Source organism: Crassostrea angulata, chromosome 3 (assembly GCF_025612915.1).
Source record: "Crassostrea angulata isolate pt1a10 chromosome 3, ASM2561291v2, whole genome shotgun sequence".
Taxonomy (NCBI): domain Eukaryota; kingdom Metazoa; phylum Mollusca; class Bivalvia; order Ostreida; family Ostreidae; genus Magallana; species Magallana angulata.
In genome coordinates this window covers 55,707,511-55,730,263 of record NC_069113.1, presented here as the reverse complement: position 1 = coordinate 55,730,263, position 22,753 = coordinate 55,707,511, and the positions used below count along the sequence as shown (strand labels likewise).

At 36.8% G+C, this 22,753-nt stretch overlaps 1 protein-coding gene across 2 annotated transcripts; it reads right to left on the bottom strand.

Moving 5' to 3' along the window:
* Positions 1-1,279: 1,279 nt before the first annotated feature.
* Positions 1,280-22,575, bottom strand: LOC128176449 (cytosolic carboxypeptidase 1-like). Of its 2 annotated transcripts, XR_008242789.1 has the most exons (26): positions 22,468-22,575; positions 18,396-18,468; positions 17,323-17,456; positions 16,522-16,589; positions 16,257-16,323; positions 14,767-14,913; positions 14,462-14,593; positions 13,442-13,573; positions 12,914-13,060; positions 12,211-12,426; positions 11,820-11,941; positions 11,630-11,728; positions 10,778-11,487; positions 10,483-10,629; positions 9,840-9,927; positions 8,374-8,530; positions 7,894-8,126; positions 6,954-7,107; positions 6,487-6,558; positions 6,229-6,337; positions 5,904-6,033; positions 5,614-5,751; positions 5,159-5,338; positions 4,362-4,519; positions 2,795-3,849; positions 1,280-2,746 (listed from the first exon to the last, which is right to left on the bottom strand). XR_008242789.1 is itself a non-coding variant. In XM_052842803.1 (25 exons), exons 2-25 carry the CDS (start codon positions 18,410-18,412, stop codon positions 3,702-3,704), a joined length of 3,705 nt encoding a protein of 1,234 aa, XP_052698763.1. In that variant the 5' UTR covers positions 18,413-18,468; positions 22,468-22,575; the 3' UTR covers positions 1,280-3,701. The 2 variants fall into 2 exon arrangements, 1 of the variants encoding a protein (XP_052698763.1); XM_052842803.1 differs by having other exon boundaries at positions 1,280-3,849.
* Between the last annotated feature and the right edge of the window lie 178 nt (positions 22,576-22,753).

The window sequence follows — 22,753 nt, the reverse complement described above, 5'->3', positions numbered from 1 at the left end:
TAACCAAATACAACACAGCCACAGCTAACACAGCAACAGACAACAAATTAACCAAATACAACACAGCTAACAGAGCAACAGGCCAGATAACAAATTAACCAAATACAACACAGCTAACATAGCAACAGGCCAGATAACAAATTAACCAAATACAACACAGCTAACAGAGCAACAGACCACAGAACAAATTAACCAAATACAATACAGCTAACAGAGCAACAAAACACACAACAAATGAGCCGTGTATGACACAGAAACAAAGCAACAGGCCAGACAACAAACAACGAATACACCGCTAATAAGACGCGGCTTATAGTGCAAACGCCCAAACACCCAGTGTATAACAGAACCAACCGAGCAAACACAGCAACAGATCATGAAACGAAAGCCCTAAACGGCAAGGGAGATACAGACTTATAATACATCAGTTATTATATTAGAGAGTACCAAGTACTGATGTGCGCAACCTTCAGCTGAATGGACAATTCATCACGAAATATGTTGTAAGCTCTCTGTTACATGTCTGACATGTACATTGGATTTGAACAACGCTCCTTCTTAGAAATACAATTTATCGTATTATTGAATTCACACTTGGTTCATGAACTAGTTTGCCTTTTGTGTGCTGCTACTGTGAGATAATGGGGAAATAGTTATACATAAACAGACGGGATTTGTGGTTTTAAGAGATAAGCGGGGAGCAAGATAAATAAGCATTGCGAGATTATCGGGGTAATCCAGGACTCTAGCGGCTATGGGAGTAGCACGGAAGGCGATTCAAGTAAAGCGAGATAACTCCGAGAGGAACTGGTGAAAAGTTTGAGGATATCCCGGTGGTAAATTTACAATAATACAGAGATTCCATAAAGTTAATTGTTTACTTACACACTTGTTGTGTTTATACAAAAGAAATTCTATCCAAAAGACACAGCTCTTGGTTCATTTTAGTTAGAACATTTACGATAATGCAGATTAGAATATACACACATGTGCATTTTACATGTATCTCATTTACCCGACAGGGTTCACTTCAAATGCAGCAGTTTTATCTTAACATTGATTTAGGAGTGGTTTTAAAGATCATCTTCATGTAGCTGCATTGCATATACATAACAGTACATAGGTGAGGTTTGATGAACACAGACAGTGTGGTATACAGGTGAAAACGACCCTCAGTCCGTGAGAACAATCCCCTCCCACCCGACAGTCCTGACAGTGATACCCAACAGTCCAGGTATCTGCTCAAGCAAGCGGGTCAAACAAGAGAAAGAAGCAGAGCGAACATTCCATTTTATTGGTACATGAAATGCCGAGAGTACCAGAAATAGGTAACAGCATTACCTAGTTTGACAGTTTATGTATATCTAATGTATGTCATTAAATGGTATACAAGTACATCGGTCTGGTCAGTGAAACACCATGGACCACGATATACCCTCACAATCAGACACAGCACCACTCTAACTACAACCAATCTCTCTCTTCCTCCCTCTTTCACAAATAAATAATCCCAAATAAAAATAAAGTTAAAATAAAGGCAAACACTTCATCAAGTATTTTAGTACACTAAAATAAGATAAATTCAAAATGAAAGAGATAATCTGATCACAGCTTTAGATAATTGTATACATATATAACTATGTCTAGATCATATATAACTATGTCTAGATCATAAATAACTATGTCTAGATCATAAAAAACTATGTCTAGATCATAAATATCTATGTCTAGATCATATATAACTATGTCTAGATCATACCTATGTCTAGATCATACCTATGTCTAAATGATACAGTATACATAACAATGTCAGGATCATATACAAATAAGACATGCCATGTATGACATATAATTATATCTCCCAGGATTTGTGATAGAAATGATTTTTGATTGTTCCATCTCTTTGTGTTGAAGTTTTCCCTCTTATAACACTGTGAGATAGGATCAAACTCACAATCCATTACAAAGCATAGACAATTCTTTTCTAGACATATACCAGTACCTGACATTTTTTTATCCTCGTTCCAGGCGTATATAAAGGCAAAAATAAAGAAATTGCTAAATACTGTGGAATCATTAAAATTCGTGGGGGTCAATTTTCGTGGGTTGCTTAAATTTTACTGGTTCGTGGGGACACATTTTCGTGAGTTATTTTATACCTACAAAATAAAATATGATTTCATATCAGTAATTTATTAATTCATGGAGGATGTTAATTCACTGATGAAAGGTACCCAGGAATTCCCCGAAAATTGAGCCACCACGAAATCTAATGTTTCTGTAGTATTAGAATTCATCACATGGGTTATATGTATTGGATGCATACAAGCAAACAATTGATAAAATTACTAAGATGTGACAAAATATCTGTACCCATTGTAAGTTTATAGTAATCTTCTACTTAATCATATTCAGTTAAACTGATTTCTGAAGAACACACTCAAATATACATGTACTACATAAATAACAGTAGAAAAATACAGAGCTAATGTTTAAACAGGACTAATGTTTGTATAGGAATATCTGGAAATAACAGTGTACATTCTTCCATATCTTATACTTTTGACTGAATCAGTAAAATGAAAGGCAAATAAAAATACTCCCAAACAATGTATCTACAACTTGTGAGGTTGAAATTGCACCTTGTACTAGTAATAAAACAAAAACAGCCCACATATTCTGGTTACAGAGCGAAGAACTCAAAGGCACAGAAAACAGTCATCTTAATCATCCCCCAGCTAATCAGCTTAATCACCCCCCAGCTAATCAGCTTAATCACCCCCCAGCTAATCACCTGACTACTTGTCCAACGTACCCCTCACAGAAGTCATATTCCAACAGATTATAATACTGGCACCATTGCATAGAACTATTGTAATTCAGTGTGATTCAAAAAATGTTTGATAATGATAGAAGTACATGTATATCACTCCATATAACAAGTTTGATGTGTTTAAGGTCACAGATTGAATTGCAATAAAGAAAGGAAGGGGAAAAGCTGGAACAATTAATGAATGTAGGTCATTGCTTTGAAAATGGGATGAACTCAGGTCAGTTTGAACAGGTGATGGTTGAACATACCAGCTTTACAGAGTAAACAACTTCACAGGGCTACCGACAGGAAGAAATGGTTGGTTTGAGGTGTTACGAGTTTATACATATATAACTACAATAAGCTTATAATAACCTTAATGTATAAAACTAGACTTGCATAACTAAAAAGATAACAAAGATTACTTGTTATCAAACAGCATCATCCTGACTAAACCTCATCAGTGGTTCTGATACGACATTTGACAATCATCAAGAAATTCTAGCAAAACGACTACAATCACTCATGATGAGCCAGATACAGGGGGACCTACCCCAGGAATATAGACATATATCTAGATCTACAGCAGGTAAACATTAATACAGATCTTTGTATTACAAATAAGCAAAACAGTAATGCACATGAACTTAACAATAACAACCTAAATAGACAAACACTTGGCTCTCATTGCAGCCATTTTCTTCACAGTCTTTTGTCTAAACTACCAAAAATATCCTATCAACTCTATGAACCATTTTTCATTATTGTACTTTTCAAACTTTCTGCTTAATTTCTATCATCATCATTTTGCATCTTTCCCGATGGGACTTCCTTCATCATCTTCTGCAGTTAAATTTCTATCATTGTTGTATGTTTCAATCCTTTCTGCTTAGTTTCTATCATCATCATATGTTTCATCTTCCTCATACATTTCATCATCATCTTCTTCATCATACTCCTCATCTTCTGCTCCGTACAAGATCTGTTCATCAGGTAGATTAACATCTTCATCAGCCTCAGCCAACAGTTCATCAGATCTAAAATTAGAATTCATCAGATCTATAAATAGAAAAGCTCAGAAATTACAGTTTATAAACACACATTGTTCCCAGTCACTCAGGACAAAACCTGACATTTCACAATTCATCATGTTAATATTGAATGCTTGGGAGGATAACATTGGAGGTTATCACCCCAAAGGAATGTTTTAAGGCAAATCTTAGGTCAACATTATTATTTGAGAGATCACCTTTTCAATGCTACCCTTGTCGGCATCCAATAATTACAGATAACCTTCAGTATCTAGAACACTGATATATCAAATACCATGGATATGTTGAAGTGATTTGTAAGTCCAAACCACTTATAAATACTTTAAGTATTTTACCCTTGATATCTCAAATACACAGATATCTCGAAGGTTTTAACCAGTCCAACTAGTTTGAGATAACGAGGTTTGACTGTAACAATATAATTTTTAGACCAATTAGATTCAACTACAAGAGAGCACAATTTTTTGAGGTCATAAACCACGAGGCTGGCACCCTACCCGGATTCCTGGGTTGGTCCGTTGGGGGAGTTACTGTCCTCAGCGAACGGGAAGGAAACGGCCTGATCCTTGCCCGAGAAGCGAGTCCGAAGTCTGAGCAGTCCCTCACAGAATCGGTGTCCCATCTCCTCCAACATTAGGGTCGAGATGTGCTGGTCCTGGAGGACACAAAGCCGTACACATTACACATGGTCACATCACTGAACTCAAGACATCGTCATATAATATAACTCTAGACAATGATATTCAGCTCAAGACAATGATATTAAGCTCAAGACAATAATATTCAGCTCAAGACAATGATATTCAGCTCAAGACAATGATATTCAGCTCAAGACAATGATATTCAACTCAAGACAATGATATTCAGCTCAAGACAATGATATTCAACTCAACAAACTGTCAAATTATTCAACTTTAAAATACAATGATATTCAGCTCAAGACACATCATCATTATACTCCACCAAACAATATTATCAAAGTGGCTTAACACACCTAAATATTTTTTGATGGATCAAAAAAGTATCTTTACGTAGTCTTAAATTTATTTGCAACAATTGATAAATAAGTTCAACAATTTTTGTTTATATCTCCCAAAGCACAGATGACCCAAAAAAGAGACAATAATGTGGGAAGGCGGAAAACTCAGAAACTCGGAACCAACAATGATGGTTTTATTCAGTGTGTTATCATGGTCTGATTGTCTATCATTTATACATTCAAGCTTGGAGTACTAATGCTGGAAGAGCTGAATATGATGAGAGAGAAAGTAGATGTTAGAACGAGAGTAGAGACCTTGTATTTGCCGTCCTTGTCGATGCCGCAGTAGGAGCTCTCCATGGTGTAGCTCCGAATGACGCCGATCTGTCGCCACACAACCACGCGGGCTGTGGTTTCCTTGGCCTTCTCCACCACAAAGCTACAGTTCTGCCAGGAAAACACTGGTGACATGAGGTGTAGAATTCTGGGTAGTGTCTGAAATGCAATCAAAACAAAATGACAACCAAATGTTATAACATTTTATTGTTATATTATTCCTATATATAAATATAGGAATTATGTATAAAATATATTAACATTGTTTAAGTTTCATTTGGATACAAATGGTTGCACATAAATGTTTATAAATTCAAGCATTTTTTTATCTTAAAATATTTACCCACTTACTTTGAGTATTTCTATAGAGGTTTAATGAATGCTATTATACATTGTAAACAACAAGAATGAATAAGGCTGCAAGAGTTGCGTACCTTGAAGGAGTTATCTTCTGTCTTGTTGCCGGTACACGCTGGGTTTTTGGTGTCGTTGGGTATGTAAGACAGCGTGGGACAACAGCCGTAAATAAAAATGTTCTTCCTCCGAGAGTGACCATGGTAATCACAGAAAACCTTCAATCACAAAACATGACATTTTACATAATTACACATTTAGCTCTACTATAAGCTGTACTTTGCAAAGATTTCAGTCAATAATACAGCTGTGTGCTGATAATTGCAATGATGTCAGCATTAAATATCCGTGAGCTGATGGTGGTACGCACCAGAGGGACTTTGCCAATCATCTGCATGTACTGGAGCAGGCCCTTGGTGTGGTAGATGGTGGGGTGGAGCCTGGGGCAGGGGTTGTCCCACCGCCGGTTCAGATCCTCTGCTGCTGTGGAACATCGGTGGCTGAAATCAATATATCAACAGTCTGTATATCATAAAGCACAGTGGAACAACAGTGGCTGAAACCAATACATGTATATCAACAGTCTGTATATCATAAAACACAGGGAATCGGCTTTCACATGCTGGGTTTGCAACCACAGCAATGTATTGTAACTGTACACTTTGAACAAATGATAGAAATTAAATATTCCTTACCATCCATTGATGACCCCGTCAGGATTCAGCATGGGGACTATCTTGAAGATGAAGGTCTCTCTCAGTAACTGGGCAGCTGGTCGCTTACTCAACAGAAAGTCTATGGTGCCTACATACAACAGAACGTAATAAGCTCTACTGGTTACACTCTAAACAAAGAATTTATTTTCTTTATCTCTTTATTTTTGATTTCTCTGTAATTGGTCATGTGAACTGTCTCTACACACAGAAACATCAGGACAGTGATGTATAACTGACCTTTCATGACCCAGCTGGAGTTACTCTCTCCTGGGTGAACTCTCCCTGATAGAAATATGTATGGTCTACTTCCTGTAATAAACCAGTCGTGTGAACAGGTGAAACAGGTAAATCTTACATACACATACAATACATTGTCTGTTTATAAAAATGTCATTATGAAATGGTATTATTTAAAAGAAATCTAAATTACAGATTGGAATGTATATTTTCAGAACACCTTTAAAGGCAAATTGGACAAATTTAAGCAATCTTTTCATTGACAACTAAAGAATTTGATAAAGGAACAGAAGTCAAAAATACACATGAGAGTTTCTCACAAATCATGGGCAGTGTTTCTACAAATATCCACATTGGAGTTCAATGACAGTGACACCAGTTGGTTTCTCCAAAGTCCTTTGTCAGTGACCTTTAGTTGGTTTCTATGGTTACTGACTGAGGAGTGACACTGAGTGATGGCTACTTACTGAGGTCATCTACAAAGTCCTTGGACAGGGACTTTGGCTGGGCGGTGATGGTGAGGACGGGCACTTTGTTACCGGTGATGGTGCTACACAGGGTCTGTCTCCTGAAGAAGATCTGGGTCTGGTCCAGGTATTGCTCCCAGAGAGTCAGATGTGTCTGTCAAAGATATACAGGTGATCTCACTGTGCTCAATATAAACATCTAAAGTAGACATATGGGTACTCTTATTTTGCACAGCATATACATATAATGTTTAATGCTTGTTATCTGTACCCTCTGACTGTGAGAGCTTTATCTCCCCCATTCTCTGCGTACCTGTAGTGTGGTGTATGTGTGTTGCCTGCGTACCTGTAGTGTGGTGTATGTGTGTTGCCTGCGTACCTGTAGTGTGGTGTATGTGTGTTGCCGGCGTACCTGTAGTGTGGTGTATGTGTGTTTCCGGCGTACCTGTAGCGTGGTGTTTGTGTGTTGCCTGCGTACCTGTAGCGTGGTGTATGTGTGTTGCAGGCTTACCTGTAGCGTGGTGTATGTGTGTTGCCTGCGTACCTGTAGCGTGGTGTATGTGTGTTGCAGGCTTACCTGTAGCGTGGTGTATGTGTGTTGCCTGCGTACCTGTAGCATGGTGTATGTGTGTTGCTGGTGTACCTGTAGCGTGGTGTATGTGTGTTGCCTGCGTACCTGTAGCGTGGTGTATGTGTATTGCCTGCGTACCTGTAGTGTGGTGTATGTGTGTTGCTGGCTTACCTGTAGCGTGGTGTATGTGTGTTGCAGGCTTACCTGTAGCGTGGTGTATGTGTGTTGCCTGCGTACCTGTAGCATGGTGTATGTGTGTTGCTGGGGTACCTGTAGCGTGGTGTATGTGTATTGCCAGCGTACCTGTAGCGTGGTGTATGTGAATTGCCTGCGTACCTGTAGCGTGGTGTATGTGAGTTGCCTGCGTACCTGTAGCGTGGTATAGGTATAGGGGAAGTGGTAGGCAAGGTAGCAGATGTCCTTGTCGTGTTTAAAGGTCACAGTGAAGGTTGCAGTGTAGTAAGTCTTCCCCTTGATGCCCCCTGTGGCCTGGGCGCTGCGGGTGAAGTGGTTCTTGTAGTAACAGATACTGGTCCCTGTCCGGAACCAGTACGGCTTGCCGTCCATAGCGTCAGTTACTGAGAACATCACAGGCTTCATTCCTACACAAAAATATATCAATTTATAACACTGTAAAATCTGATTCAATCTTTTCCTAGGTAGACTATAGTCTACAGTTGACAACAGAATAACAACGTACTTGTCCTACAGAATTACATTTGCACCTCTACTGATCGTATCTTTTTCAACTCATTTTTAAGAAATTAAGAAATTTCATTAAGATTATTTTATTTTTTATCTGTTTGTATTATTAAGAGTATTTCAATTTTAAATGAATTAATATCTTACCAAAGTTGAACTGGCTGTTGAGTTTTTCGCAGTTGACGATGTTGAAGCGGTACGGTACATCGGCCACCATGTTACTGACCTCGAAATAGAACCACTGGTGGTGGTGGTTCGTGTTTACGTCCGGATTCAGAATCAGGTCATACTCAAACTCACGCACCTACAATCCAACGTAGAGTTTTATTCATACGAGGGTCAATCAAAAAATACGAAGACAATGTAGCTGTCTATCATATATTTTTCATGAAAGTCATACTTAACAGATTCATCTGTGCACCAACACTTATGTTATTGATATGCGAAGTTTTGGTCCATTTGATGAAAGGGTATTTTTGTTACCCCTTTTTAAAAACAGCATGTTTTGTCACCACGGCGCACGGTAACGTTCAAAACATGACGTCAAGATTAAACACGCACAGTTTATAGATAAACCCCATCTTTATATCCCGCTTAAGTCTCTTGTACCTTTCTCCTTACAATTTAAAATGGCACTGAACCACTTAACATCTTATTTGCACACATTTGCTCGAGAATCATAAGTTAGTTCTCCAATGTTTTCATTTTCTAACCGTGTATCTCTTAGTTTACAGTAAGGATAACCCTGAACGTCGGTTGACGTTATTTATGTACTGACCAAATATTTACAGATATTCTACTCTCTTTCGGACTGTTTTATATTCAAAATACAATGACCACCACCCCCACAAAATTTATTACAGTAAAACACAAACTTGCATATAATTGTTGACTTATTTTTTGCACCATTGAGCATTTTCACAGCTTGTATCGACTTTTACCTCAGTTAAATCCATTTTATTTGTACTTCTCGTTGCGCCATGACGTCAGGTGACGTCGATGTGTTTAGTCAATTCTAAAGAGGACTATCTGACTTTAGTTACTAATATCTGTTCGACAAAACAATATATCCCGTCATTATTTGGTACATAGAATACCATGACTATACTAAATTCGAAGTTTCAATATAATTTGGTTTTCAGCCAAATTTATAGAGATAATACTTTCAACATTATATGGTTTATTGTTGACATTACACAAATTTTGACCGTGCGCCGTGACCTCATTTTTGCAGGATTAAATTCTAAATAATTCTTAGAAATGAAGAAATTTATTAACTTTTTTTCTTGCAAATTGTCTGAAACTATTGCTAAATTATGTCTACCAAATTTAGTAATGATATGACGTTAAGTAACATAGCTATGACAAAAGTCTTCGTATTTTTTGATTGACCCTCGTACAGTAATGTTATTCTAAAATGTACATGCTAAATTGTCAAAGATAGACCTATTCTTATTAACTTTTTTCATTAATGTGCATATATTTATCAATACTCCATTTTTAATACAATTTTGTGGATCTCATAAAACATACAAGTACATGTGGTTATAGGGTATAAGTTCCCTATTAATTGTTTTCGTCATCAATAAATGCAGTGAGGTATTTAGTCTTACCCAGATCGCCTTCCTCAGATTGCCGCTCTCGAATTGTGAGTTGAATCGCAGCGAAGCTGACCCTCCGGCCTCCAGACGACTTCCAATCCTACTCGAGGCCAAAATAAAAGCAAGTTCAAGTATGTAGACACATGCATTATTTACATATAAAACATGAGGCAAAACTACAGGTACGTAGAATGTAACTTGGTGACATTGTCACACCTAATCTTCCAAAATCTATCTCCTTCGGAAGTATGAGTATTTCAAAACTTGTGTGGCTAGTAGGAGGAGATTTGATTGAATAGCAAACCAGGTATTAATTTCCAAACACCCTGCTAAAGCTGGGGGTGAATAAAAAAGATGTCACAATGCATGTTTATCAATTTTCTTGCAAAGGAAAGTAATGCCACAAAGTGTTGTCTACGCACTGTAGATCAACAAACAAACAAGAGTGTGTAAACCAAAATCAAATAAAAAATTTGTTACATAGGAAATAAATTTATTATTAGAGGCCAATTTAGGATGAACAGGGGTTACCCCCAGATTGTAATCTACATATCTTTCAGACTACTTACAAAGAATGAATGAGGATAAACCCCTGTTAATCATAGATTTGACCTGGATAACTTCACAATGTAACTTGGTATGAGGGTGAGCTTACCTCATCTGGTCCCTGTTACTGAGGCTGGGAGTGGTGGAGGTGTAGGCGCTGGAGGCGCGGGCGACCACAGTGTCCACATCATACACCACACGGTCAATCACATGCTCAGGATGGATCATCCGGTCAATGTCCTCAAACACCTTGATTCTGTGGGGAAAGTAAGTCACTGTTGTTAATGTTTATCTAATCTAGTATCTTGACTTAAGAATATTACACAGAATACAACCTCTGACAGACAGAACACTGATTCTGATGGACTAGATATCTTACATACATCTATGATTAATGGACTGACCTTTGAACCCCGAACTTCCTGTGGTACAGCCCCTCAAGGTTTGACCCTGACTTCCCGCCCACTAGGTCAGGGTAGGCCAGCTTCTCAAACCTGGCCACACTCTTGGTGGCGCCGGCGACCTCCTGGAACACAATGGGACTGTGGAGGTACTGTTCCATGTCGTCCTCGTCACTGCTGTACCCCTCCCGGTCAAGGTCAAGCTCCTTACTGGAGGAAGGGAATGGGGTGATGCACAGGGCGTTACAGTACTCGGCCTCCATCTCGTTCATCCTCAGGCCCGCGCTGGCCGCGGACGACAGGGAGGAGGAACTCTTCTTTTTCTTGTCCTTGGTGATTTTCTTGTTCCCCTTTGCTTTCCGTAGTGATGACGATGAACTGCTAGACTTTTGGATTAGCTGTTTGGGTTTTGCGCTGGTTGGAGCTTTGTTGGACTGAGATAACGGACCGTCCAATGAGAACACACTGGTCCCTGTCTTTAGGTTGATGGCAGTAGCTGAGTCGCACCGATTGGCCCCATAAGATTCGTAGTCAGGTGCATCATAGTGAAGTGAACTATAACCACTGCTCTTGGAGCTAGTGTAGCTGGTGGCAGTAGGCATTCTGAGATTGGCTTGGCGAGACTCTGAGTCGGCAGTGACATTCCCAAAGGAGTCAACATTTCCAGTCGGGATATAGATAGAGGCTGAGGGTTCATCGTCATCTTCTTGAGGCTGGAGATATTTAAACATATCAGGTCATAAAATTAGCCACCTTCATTCTATATTCTATTTACTTAAGTTTTCTTTCATAGCTAAAAGATAAAACCATTGGATGTCGTATGCTCTGATGAGTTACATGGCTCCTGTAATTTACCTCTATTTCAAACAGTTCTGGGAAGAAGCTGTCATACATCCGTAGGTCCTCCGAGGTCCTTTTGTAGGGCTCTGGGGCCTCACTGGCATCGTCTTCAGCCTACAATCAAATATCACCAAAATACACATATAAAACTCAAATCATTTCACCAATGATGTTTGTATAAACTGTGTCTATTTAAGAGTTTCACCTCTTCCGAGTGGTCCTCGGTCTTGAATCGCTCATCATCCGAGTCAATGTCATCGTCCTCCTCCAGTGAGCTGTTGTCGCTGTCTGGTGAGTTACCGTTGTATCCCGTGTCATTGATTCCATCTGTCAAACAATTCAAATAATGTTAGCATGGTATTTCCTCTCAAAGACTGCAACTCAGGATCAAAATGTATGAGGCAATGAATTTTGTTTTGAGACATCTAACTCTCAAAGAAATGAAACTCAAGAACTATCATCACAAATAGTGGAGGACCTTACACAAAAACAGTAAAGTAGGTCAAGAATTGCCAGTAAACTGCCTAACATAAACTTATTTTTCCTAAACAGACTGACTGTTACACTATTTGACCTTGACCTCTCCTGGTACACACCTTGTCCAGTCGGATACAGCTCAGACTCGGGAAGCTCCAGGTTGAATGGACTCTGTAGCTTGTCCAGTGGGAGCTTGTTGCGCGGGCAGCACTTCCTCATAATGACACTGGCCAGCAGGATCAGGCTCTCCATTTCACGGCAGTCGATCACTTCCTGGGCACTGTCGTACAGGATCTGGATACCGTTCGCGTCTGCCAGAGCCTTTCGTCCAGAGCCTACAGAATCACACTTAGTGTACACTCAATACAGAATGGCATGTGTAGGTGACAATAACAAGCTGTGAAGCAGACTTAAATATGAATCTATGTGACAGTGGCTATAGATGCATAATGTGTAGATCATTTCAGTGATGACTTGCCAATCAATGCAAACACAAGACCAGTGACAGCATCCTGACTGACAGTGACTCAGAGTAGCCTTGAGTGATGAAGGTAAATTATGGATATTGGATATATTTTGTTGACTTGTTTTTGTTGACTTATTTTTTAAAGATGTTAAATAACTTACGGAGATTGGTGATGTTTTTGAGGATGTTGAGTGACTTACGGAGATTGGTGATGTTTTTGAGGATGTTGAGTGACTTACGGAGATTGGTGATGTTTTTGAGGATGTTGAGTGACTTACAGAGATTGGCGATGTTTTTGAGGATGTTGAGTGACTTACGGAGATTGGTGATGTTTTTGAGGATGTTGAGTGACTTACGGAGATTGGTGATATTTTTGAGGATGTTCAGGATGGCTTTCCTGAGGTTGACGTGTCGATGCTTGGTGTCCAGCTGATGCCATTCGTGGTAGAGAGCCAGCAGGTGGGGGACGTGCTCCCCCCCTATCGTTCTGGCTGCGTTGTTTCCTGATGACAAAACCAACGTACGCATCACAATATTGCAACATATAAACAAACACAGTTTGTTCAAGCGTCAACATTTATGATAGAATTCGCATAAGGAGCATGCACTTCTACAAATACATCAGTGGCAAGCACAGCAAACAAACCCTTAATAGGGAAAACATTACTTTATAATTTTCATGATTGTAGCTTCAACGATGTATGTATTATGTATAAAATATGCTTACTAGCGGTAGGTTTTAATAAAAAATACTCAAGACTAGAATCAAACAATGACTATCTCCAAGATGAATGATTAGACAGAAAGACAGATAAATGGACAATAAGATTAACATATTGACAGACAAATGCACAGACGGACAGACAGACAGTGCGGTGACCTACTTGACTTGGTAAGGTTGGTAAGGATGTCCAGTGCCAGCTTCAGTATTGCCGTGTGCTTCCTCCCACACTGCTGAATCACACGAAACATGGGCGGAATGGAGTTCTGTTTCCCCAGGTAGGAGGCATTCACACCTGTAACAAACCCAGAAATACCATCAACTATCACTATCAGTAACATCAGTTAACTTAATATAGTTCTTTACCATTGTAGCAAGACTGACTGTTATTGTTGTAATAGACTGTTATCAATGTAACAGAAATACTCTTTTGGAGTTCTTGGTGTAAAAGACTTACTGTTATTGCTGTAACAGACTTACCGTTATTGGTGTTACAGACTCACTGTTCTTGGTGTTACAGACTTACCGTTATTGGTGTAACAGACTTACTCTTATTGGTGTTACAGACTCACTGTTCTTGGTGTTACAGACTTACCGTTATTGGTGTTACAGACTTCCCGTTATTGGTGTTACAGACTTACCGCTATTGGTGTTACAGACTCACCGTTATTGGTGTTACAGACTTACCGTTATTGGTGTTCCAGACTTACCGTTATTGGTGTTCCAGACTTACCGTTATTGGTGTTACAGACTTACCGTTATTGGTGTTACAGACTAAATGTTATTGGTGTTACAGACTTACCATTATTGGTGTTACAGACTTACCGTTATTGGTGTTACAGACTTACTGTTATTGGTGTTACAGACATACCGTTATTGGTGTAACAGACTTACCGTTATTGGTGTAACAGACTTACCGTTATTGGTGTAACAGACTTACTGTTATTGGTGTAACAGACTTACTGTTATTGGTGTAACAGACTTACTGTTTTTGGTGTAACAGACTTACTGTTAAAGAGAGGAACTTGTAAGTTGTTAGAACTTGTTTCTAATCCCTTTGTTTAATCAATAAAGTATGTTCTAAACAATACTGTTATTGGTGTAACAGACTTACTGTTATTGTTGTAATACACTTACTGTCATTGTTGTTATACACTTACTGTTATTGGTGTTATACACTTACTGTTATTGGTGTAGGCTTTGAACACGGACAGCAGAGACTGGAGATTCTTGAAGTTATACAAGTTGTTCTTGATCAGGTTCAGCGTGATCAACAACACCAGGTTCAGTCGAGCTTTGGTGGCAAATTTACGATCTGTCAAAGAACAAGGAAATAAGAGTTTGATTCATAATCTTACAGGCAGAAAAATAAAATGACCAGTTTAGTTGTTACAACATATGTTTATTTGCTATTGGCCTAACATTTTTTGAACAGGGCAAAGAAAGAGTATGATGTATTTATATCTGGAATTAGAGCAAAGTGGACACCTTTCTGTGCGAGCTTTCCGAGGACGTAGTGGGCCAGCATCATGGTTTCTTCAGAAGATAACTGGTCCTCTGCCTCGCGGTAAATAACTTGGAACAGGATGTTGGTTGCGTTGGCACTGACCAGTACACCGGCTCGCTTACCAACCTCTGTACAAACACAATAGACCCCAGTGTATACACAACAGTCTTATAACATACACAAAATACCATTGTACAAAAAGCTTGTATAATCTTATTCATGTATGCTGGATAACATACAAACAAAAGTATGCAGTGTATATTATACATACCAGCATATTACATGGCTTCGAGGGCGTCATACCAGAATATTTGCCCCGAGGTGACAGGAAAGCACTGGAGTGTTATGTCGCCCGATGCCGAAGGCAAATATTCTGGTATTGTTGCCCGAGAAGACATGTAATATATGTTATATGACATTTTAAAAATAAAAATCTGTTTAAGAATTATATATTTATCTCATTAACAGGTGTATTTTAATTATTAATGCATCTTCATATCTTACAAATCAATTTTCTTGGAAAATGTTGATCAATGCTTTCAAAAAGAAGATAATTTTTCAAATTAAACAATTCAAGTAAGTTTTTCTGAAAAGCAGACACTATCTTGACATTTTTATTTTCGAGGAACTCTTTACCTTTGCTTAGCTAAATTACGAACCCGACGTAATTAATATGCAGAAGTATTGCACGTGAGGGCATTATAACCATTTCCTTTGAAATTTAACTTTTTCCGGGAGGGCAAATATAACTATTTCTGGTGTGATTCAGCAATTTTCATGGCATAGTAATAAAATTATCTTATTTGTGACATAACGAGAACACTTATTCAAAAATGTTGTATACAACATTTAATCTTACTCAAGTTTTATTGCACTCAGCATAACGTGCTCAGTTCAAGAAAGGAAAAAGGATTTTCAGACATAAAATGTTAATTCATTGTTCCTCATCTAGATGTACCAAACATCTTAGTACTACCTTGCCCTCCAGCCCTATCCTTCTTCCCACAACATTCCATACCCATCAACATTATTTATTATTATAAACTAAATGTATATCTTTATAAAATAAATTGGTCAGTTCTTGGATGTGTTAAATGCATACATAATAATTCCATGTAAAAACATATGAAAGTCTCAGTCAGTGTCAATAACCTACAGATTTATTGCTTTTATTTGTTTCTTGCATTCTTATATCAATAAAATAATGTTTTAAATAATCCATAAAAGCCAATTTTCTGTAGGACATGTAAATATCAGGAAATATTCTGAATTCTTTATATCAAATAAATAAAAATAGGGTATATTTTTTACAAATGAATGTATAATGTAAAATATTCCATTCTAGAATATTAAATGCTCTAAAGTGTACTTGTTCTAGTACTTAATTCTTAATTTGTTATTTCCCAACTTATGTAAATCTATTGCTTTGTAAAAGAGCTCTTGTTTTTACTTTCTTTCAGATCAAACTCACGAGTTTTGCCCAACATTTCTGCCAGGATTTGTATGGAGTTCAACAGCACTGTTCTGTCACTTGTATTCTGAAAAGCAAACGGGACAGGACTTGAGAGAAGATGTATTTCATGTTCATTATCCATTAATCTATTCTTACAACACCTACAATTCCTACCTCAGTTTATTTGAACAAGAGATTAAATCTAATCCCTTCCTGAATACACATTAATTTGAGGTAATCACTAAACAAACAATAAAGCCTGAAAAACGATCTCTATATTTACCTTCAAAGTAGCGAGAATTAAATCGACCCATCCGCTGTTCTTCAGGACCGTGTCTCGGTGCGTCTTTTCTGAAGAAAAATATTTCCACATTTAGAATAACTAATACATGTATCAGGTTTACTCAAAAGACCTTAATTAACTCGAAACCTGTTATTCTGCACACAAAATTGGGGTGTACATTAGTATTTAAATCGCTGAGTATTTATTCACCTAATTCTAGAACATGGGAATTCTCACTCATCCACTAAATCTTTGATACCAGGCTCTATAAGTGGAAGAAATTATTCCACTTCGTGAAAGTGTATATACAATGCACAAAAATGGGTTGTAATTTCATTTGATTTTCGGATCATAAATTTTATTAGAATGAAACCTCTCCATTTTAAGCAATTGTAAATTTCTAAATTCTGAAGCAATTCTTTTTCAAAACAATATTAAATGTTATAGATTAATATACACACAAGAAATATATAATTTACACTCTGTCTCTCTCTTCCCTCTCTCTCTTTCTCTGCAAAACACTTAACAAATCAATTGTTTAAATGAACAACCCAGAAACAATGAAAGGCTATAAATAAACAAACACTGAAAAAAAAAAAAAACGATAAAACAAAAAAAGGTAGCTCAATCTCTGACACATTTATAGGAGAAGCTATTGATTATTTTCCCTCAGTCCTGTACAAAAAAGCCCTCCCAGGGTGCTGCAGCAATGATGAGTGGGTGGGGATGAGTGTTGGTAGGTGTGAGGGCCAGCAATGATGAGTGGGTGGGGATGAGTGTTGGTAGGGGGTGAGGGTCTACCTTGTGAGTTGAGGATCTGGTGTATCTTTGAGGTAACATATCGAATGGTCTGAAGGTCCTCCGTGCTGGTCTGATTCCGGGCCTGCTTACCCCCGATCTTCTCCAGCTGCTGGAACAGGGTCTGTAGTCGCGACCTACAATACACCCCCAAAAGTAAAGTCATATCTTACACAACAGTACATACTGTCAAGTATCACGCATCACATACAAAAAATCACAGTACACCCGGGCCACAATATCAAGGAGAGGTTTTAAAAATCATGTATACATTTAAATATTTCAATTAACAACAATCAATATATTACAAGAACATGCCTGTTACATTAAGCTATGGTAGCAAGGGACAGTTTCGGATAAAGTACCCGCCAATATTTTTGTAAAATTGAGAGTTGCTGTACTTGAAGGCTTATGAGTGTTGCTAAAATTCATGAAATGATTTTTAATGATTATCATTAGTTAGAAGGGTGTCTCTTGTTGAAATTGATATGCAATATGTAGGCCCCATATGTTAGGTACATGAGAATCAGAAGTAAAATGCTAAACCTGCGGCTATGACTGTTGTGTTGACTTTACACAGTAAATTGCAAATTACAGACGGGAGGTAAAATAACACGAAAAGTAGGTGGATGGGACATTGTAAACTATACACCGGTAAGTTTCTGACATGTGATAGTGCAACATGCACACGGTACAGAAGGTCAACCCTCTGCAGGGAATTAGCTGGGGGAGGTCTAAAAAGCTGAAAAATCATGAAAAATTAGCAAAATAAGAAAGGGTCAAAATCTCATAAAAACCAGTATGTAGAAAATTGTACAGGTTTTGAATAGTAATTTTCTTCAGAAATTGGTGATTGGCCTTATAAAGAGTGAATTAAAGGTATTTGTGCTGAATGGGAACTGAGGAAATTCTAGTTACAGAGTTCCGAAGACATGCATCCCTTGGCTACAATGAAATGTATCAAAAAAACTGTCCCATGCCACCTATACACTTATACACTAATAAAATTTCTAAAGTGATCACAAGAACATTCATTCAAAATTTCTCAGTACATGTATAAGTACAGATATACTTACCCGACACTTCTCTCCATGTCTGTTTGATGTCCTACAGTCTGGGTGTTCTAACTCAACATATCTTGGCAAAATTCTGAAAGTCAAGGATACAAAGAATATAATGCTTCACAGCCTTCAGTGTGCAGACTTTAGTATTAGTGTACACTTCAGCACATAAATAATGGGTCTGAAATGTGTAACTCTCTTCTTTACCAGCCAACTAAACCTCCAGTGGAGTCACTAAAACATCATTAAAGTGTATTGATTGCCAAGAAACACATGAAACCTTAATCACCCTGGTACATCTCATTCAGAATAACAGTTCTCTCTCACATAACAGGCTTTTTAACTTTCAATTATTGAGAGCCATATCGTCAACAAAAAAGTGTTTGTCCTGAGAGGCCTTCATGCTATTGTCACAAGAGGGTTTGGCTTACACTGTCACCCCATTGCAGTCTATGACAGCACTAGACTGCCTTTATTATCAGCAAAAAGTGAAGGTTGTCCATTCACACAATGCTCTGAACAAATACTGTACATCACTCAACAAATCAATATCTTTATAAGCACACAGGGTTTTAAAAAAATGTCTGAGTAAGTTTTCTGCATGATAAAAAAATAATTAGGGCCTTCGTTCATTGGGAAATATGTGTCCATGTCCTTGTAACGTACATACACATTGAAGCCAAAGATGTCCAACAGTCAATGAAAGTCGGTCACCAAAAGTTCATAGGATAATCCCGACTGATGTGTATAAATGTAATCGGGGAGTAATTCCTACATTCTATTAATTACGCTAGCTCCTGAACACCACAGATTACACTTATCCCATTCCTGTTATTTAAAAAGTCAAACCATAAACAAGCCAAATCCCCGCTGTTTATTCCTACCGCAAGGAGATCTGTGTCACAGTCAATGTTCAAGCAATTCAACATTACAGAGTCTTTTTATACATCATTTATTTTTATGATAATTATGTACATAATGAGCTTAATTTAAAGCTGCTAAAACATGGGCATTTATAAAGACACTTTAAACTATTTATAATAAAATATATGTATCAATTTCGGTGACTTAATTTACCCAATATAAGTCGATTGAAAATTACTATTCCTCTTGATGATAGCTGGTCTATTAAGTTCAATTTAAATAATGAACAACACAAACTGAGTAGTGTCACATTATAAACAGAGAAATGTCTTGACAATGCTTGTTTGTTTGTTGGAAAGATTTCTTGTAATTGTAAGGAAGACCTAATCTGCCTTGTTGTTTTGTATATGGGACCAAAGGAACCAACTCCTTCTGTTATTGTAGCTCAAATAGTTTTCATTACTTACAACACAAAACTAAAAGAATATGCTCATATTCTATGATCAGGTGAATAAAGCTTGTTGATATTCCTGTCAATAATTATTCAGACATAGTAATACACATTGATCAATATCTTCTAAAGAACACATTCAAACTACTAGTCAGTAAGAAGAATGATTTAACTTATTCACATACACTTCCTCTTCAAATTATTCATGAATGTGATTTATGTGAATTTAGCTCTGAATTGAGACACTGATATATTTCAGAGATCTATCATGTCTATGCATAAATTTGTTTATTTCTATGGTAATTATATAGATGTTTCAAATCATGGCGGATAAAATGGATACAAAATATATACTATATATGTTACATCAAACCTGCTCTTATTTTTATTGATTTATACAATTAATGGATATAACTAAGATTGCCAGTGACATGTCAATGACTAAAAAATCTGTATAGAGTCCTCTTATCCCAGAAATCACTGGTCATATATCAATGTTACCATAAATAAAATGACTTACAGAATAGAATAGAGTAGAATAGATTAGAATAGAATAGAACAGAATAGAATAAAATACTGGGGTATTAAATACCACTTTTTATATATTTGGTTGTTGAATTGATCCTTGAAATTAAATGTTGATTGCTTTGCTAATAACAAATTGTATTGATAGGAACCTAAGTCAGAAATTTACAGATTCCTGAAGCTGCGTTCACTTTATCCATACAAATGGGTGCCAGTGAATACTAATGAAGCCACAGTGATACATGTTTATCCAAATACACTGAATGTCTGTCATATACAAGACAAATTTTCTTGCACGTTTCCCGTATTGAACTGTGAAAATAAACCTGTGTCAGTTTCTGTCCCCAGTATATGGTGTAATTTTCACTAATTTCTTGAAAAGCTATAATACATGTACTTTTTATCACATCGTATGATAATAAGTAATGGAACTTTTTCATGTTTTTCAATATTTTTTTTAATGAATAATGACATATACAATAAATGCCATGATACCATGGTGATCCATGTACATGTATAAGTAATTAAGTATAATCAGTGTATTTAATACATGTATTACATGTACATGTAGCATTAAACATAGTTTAATTCCCTTGCATATAAAGTGATTGCCATGTAAAATACAGCAAATTGACAGAATTTGTCATTGACTAATTATTACAAGTTCTCCCTTCAAATTGTGGTCTCACCAGTTAACTGTTTTAACATCTCTTATTCTCACACCATCCCTTATTACCTGAAGAAACTATATAACAGATTTCTTACAATAGTTATCTTATCATTCGTGTACTGTCAAGTCATTAGCAATACCAATCTCCATAGACTTTGTACCATACTTTTATTTTTCAACCTGACAAGCTATCTAGAGGGAAAGAGCAATCTTTGGATTTTTTTCACATTGAATAATATTGAATGAATATGGTTAATAAACCCTGTTTTTTTTCAATATTGAATGATTGAGGGAAAATGTGATGCAAGGATATCTTGAGACAGAGTATCTGAAATTTAAGAAAATGTACAATGTGTGATTCTAATAGTATTGGGGATGAATTTCATTATATTTTAGAATGTACAAATTTTGTAAATGACAGAAAAATGTTTTTACCCAAGAGATATTATGAAAACCCAAATATCATAAAATTTAACGAGCTCATGAATACTTTTAATGTAGAAAAACTAAAAAACTTGTCAATATTTATTAAGAAAATTTTCAAAGTCTGTTCTTCCAGAAACCAACTTTAACACCCTACTGTATTGTGATTTTAACCTTTTTTTGTCAATTATTACTCCTACTGTACATGTGATCCTTGACTGTGTTCGTGTACATTTGTATATACTGACTTTGAACCTCAAATACCAGTGAACTGGTCTTGAGCGAATAAAGACTTGAAAATGAAAATCCAGATTTAAGGGTATTCCGCACCTTTGGAAAAAGTTTTGCATACAACGAAGCCAAAACTTCTATATACCTCAGTGTTAGAGTTTATGGGATGTGTTTGGCTTGAAAATGGCAGAAAAAAGATTAAAATTTGAGGAAAAATCAACTTTTAAAAATTAATTGCTATCAATACAAAGAAAAGTTCCTACTGTATTTACAACTTGGTACCTGCTGGTCAGTAAAATGAAGCTATACTAATGCAAATTTGATGACACATTCAGTTTCACAATGATTTGAAATTATCAAGTGGTGATGTACTGTCATAAAAAGTAAAAGTCACAGGTGTTGAGGACCCTTAATATTGAAATAGCTGACAGCATTTGCACACTAAAATTAAATAAGAAAAAACCCACTTCTTCAGAGATAGGCTTTTTCATCAAACGTTACTCTGATGATGACAAGACAAATAAATAAACTGCAACCGTGTTATTTCCATTTTACTGGTTGATAGTCATAAATTAGCTTTAAGTCATCAGTAAGCTCTGAGAAAGCTCGAAAGGGGCCCTATAGTTTGATGTCTTCTGTTCAACATCCAGAATAATAATTTAAAAAACTTAAGTCTTTGCTTTAAAACGTAAATAATCAATATATGCTATCACTAAATAACAAATACTTATTTTAAAAACAAATGGCATAATGGATAAAAGCAAAGAATATCAAATAGACTGCTGATGCATGATCACACTAAAATTATTTCATAAAACGTCATTTTTGGCACAGACGAGTGACAGGTATGCAAAACGCGGTTTGGATATAAGAACAAGTTTTATCTCAGATGTTAGGGGTAAAATATATATTGTGTGACTTACCAGGTATTTTTGAAAGTATAATCACATTTTAACAAAGCCGAAAAACTTTCAAAGAATTAAACTTGGACAGACATGTTGTTTTTCAGTTGTCACGATAGAGGCGCCACCTGTTATTTAGAAACAGATTGTGCCATAAATTATTCGTATTTAACAACATGTTACGCCATATTTCCTTGGTACTAAATTGAAAATCAGTAGATAACTATAAAACTGTCTCTATTTGCTTTGTAAATCAAATGTGATTATTAAATTAATTTTATCACACTTTTAAATTGAGCCGGCGTAT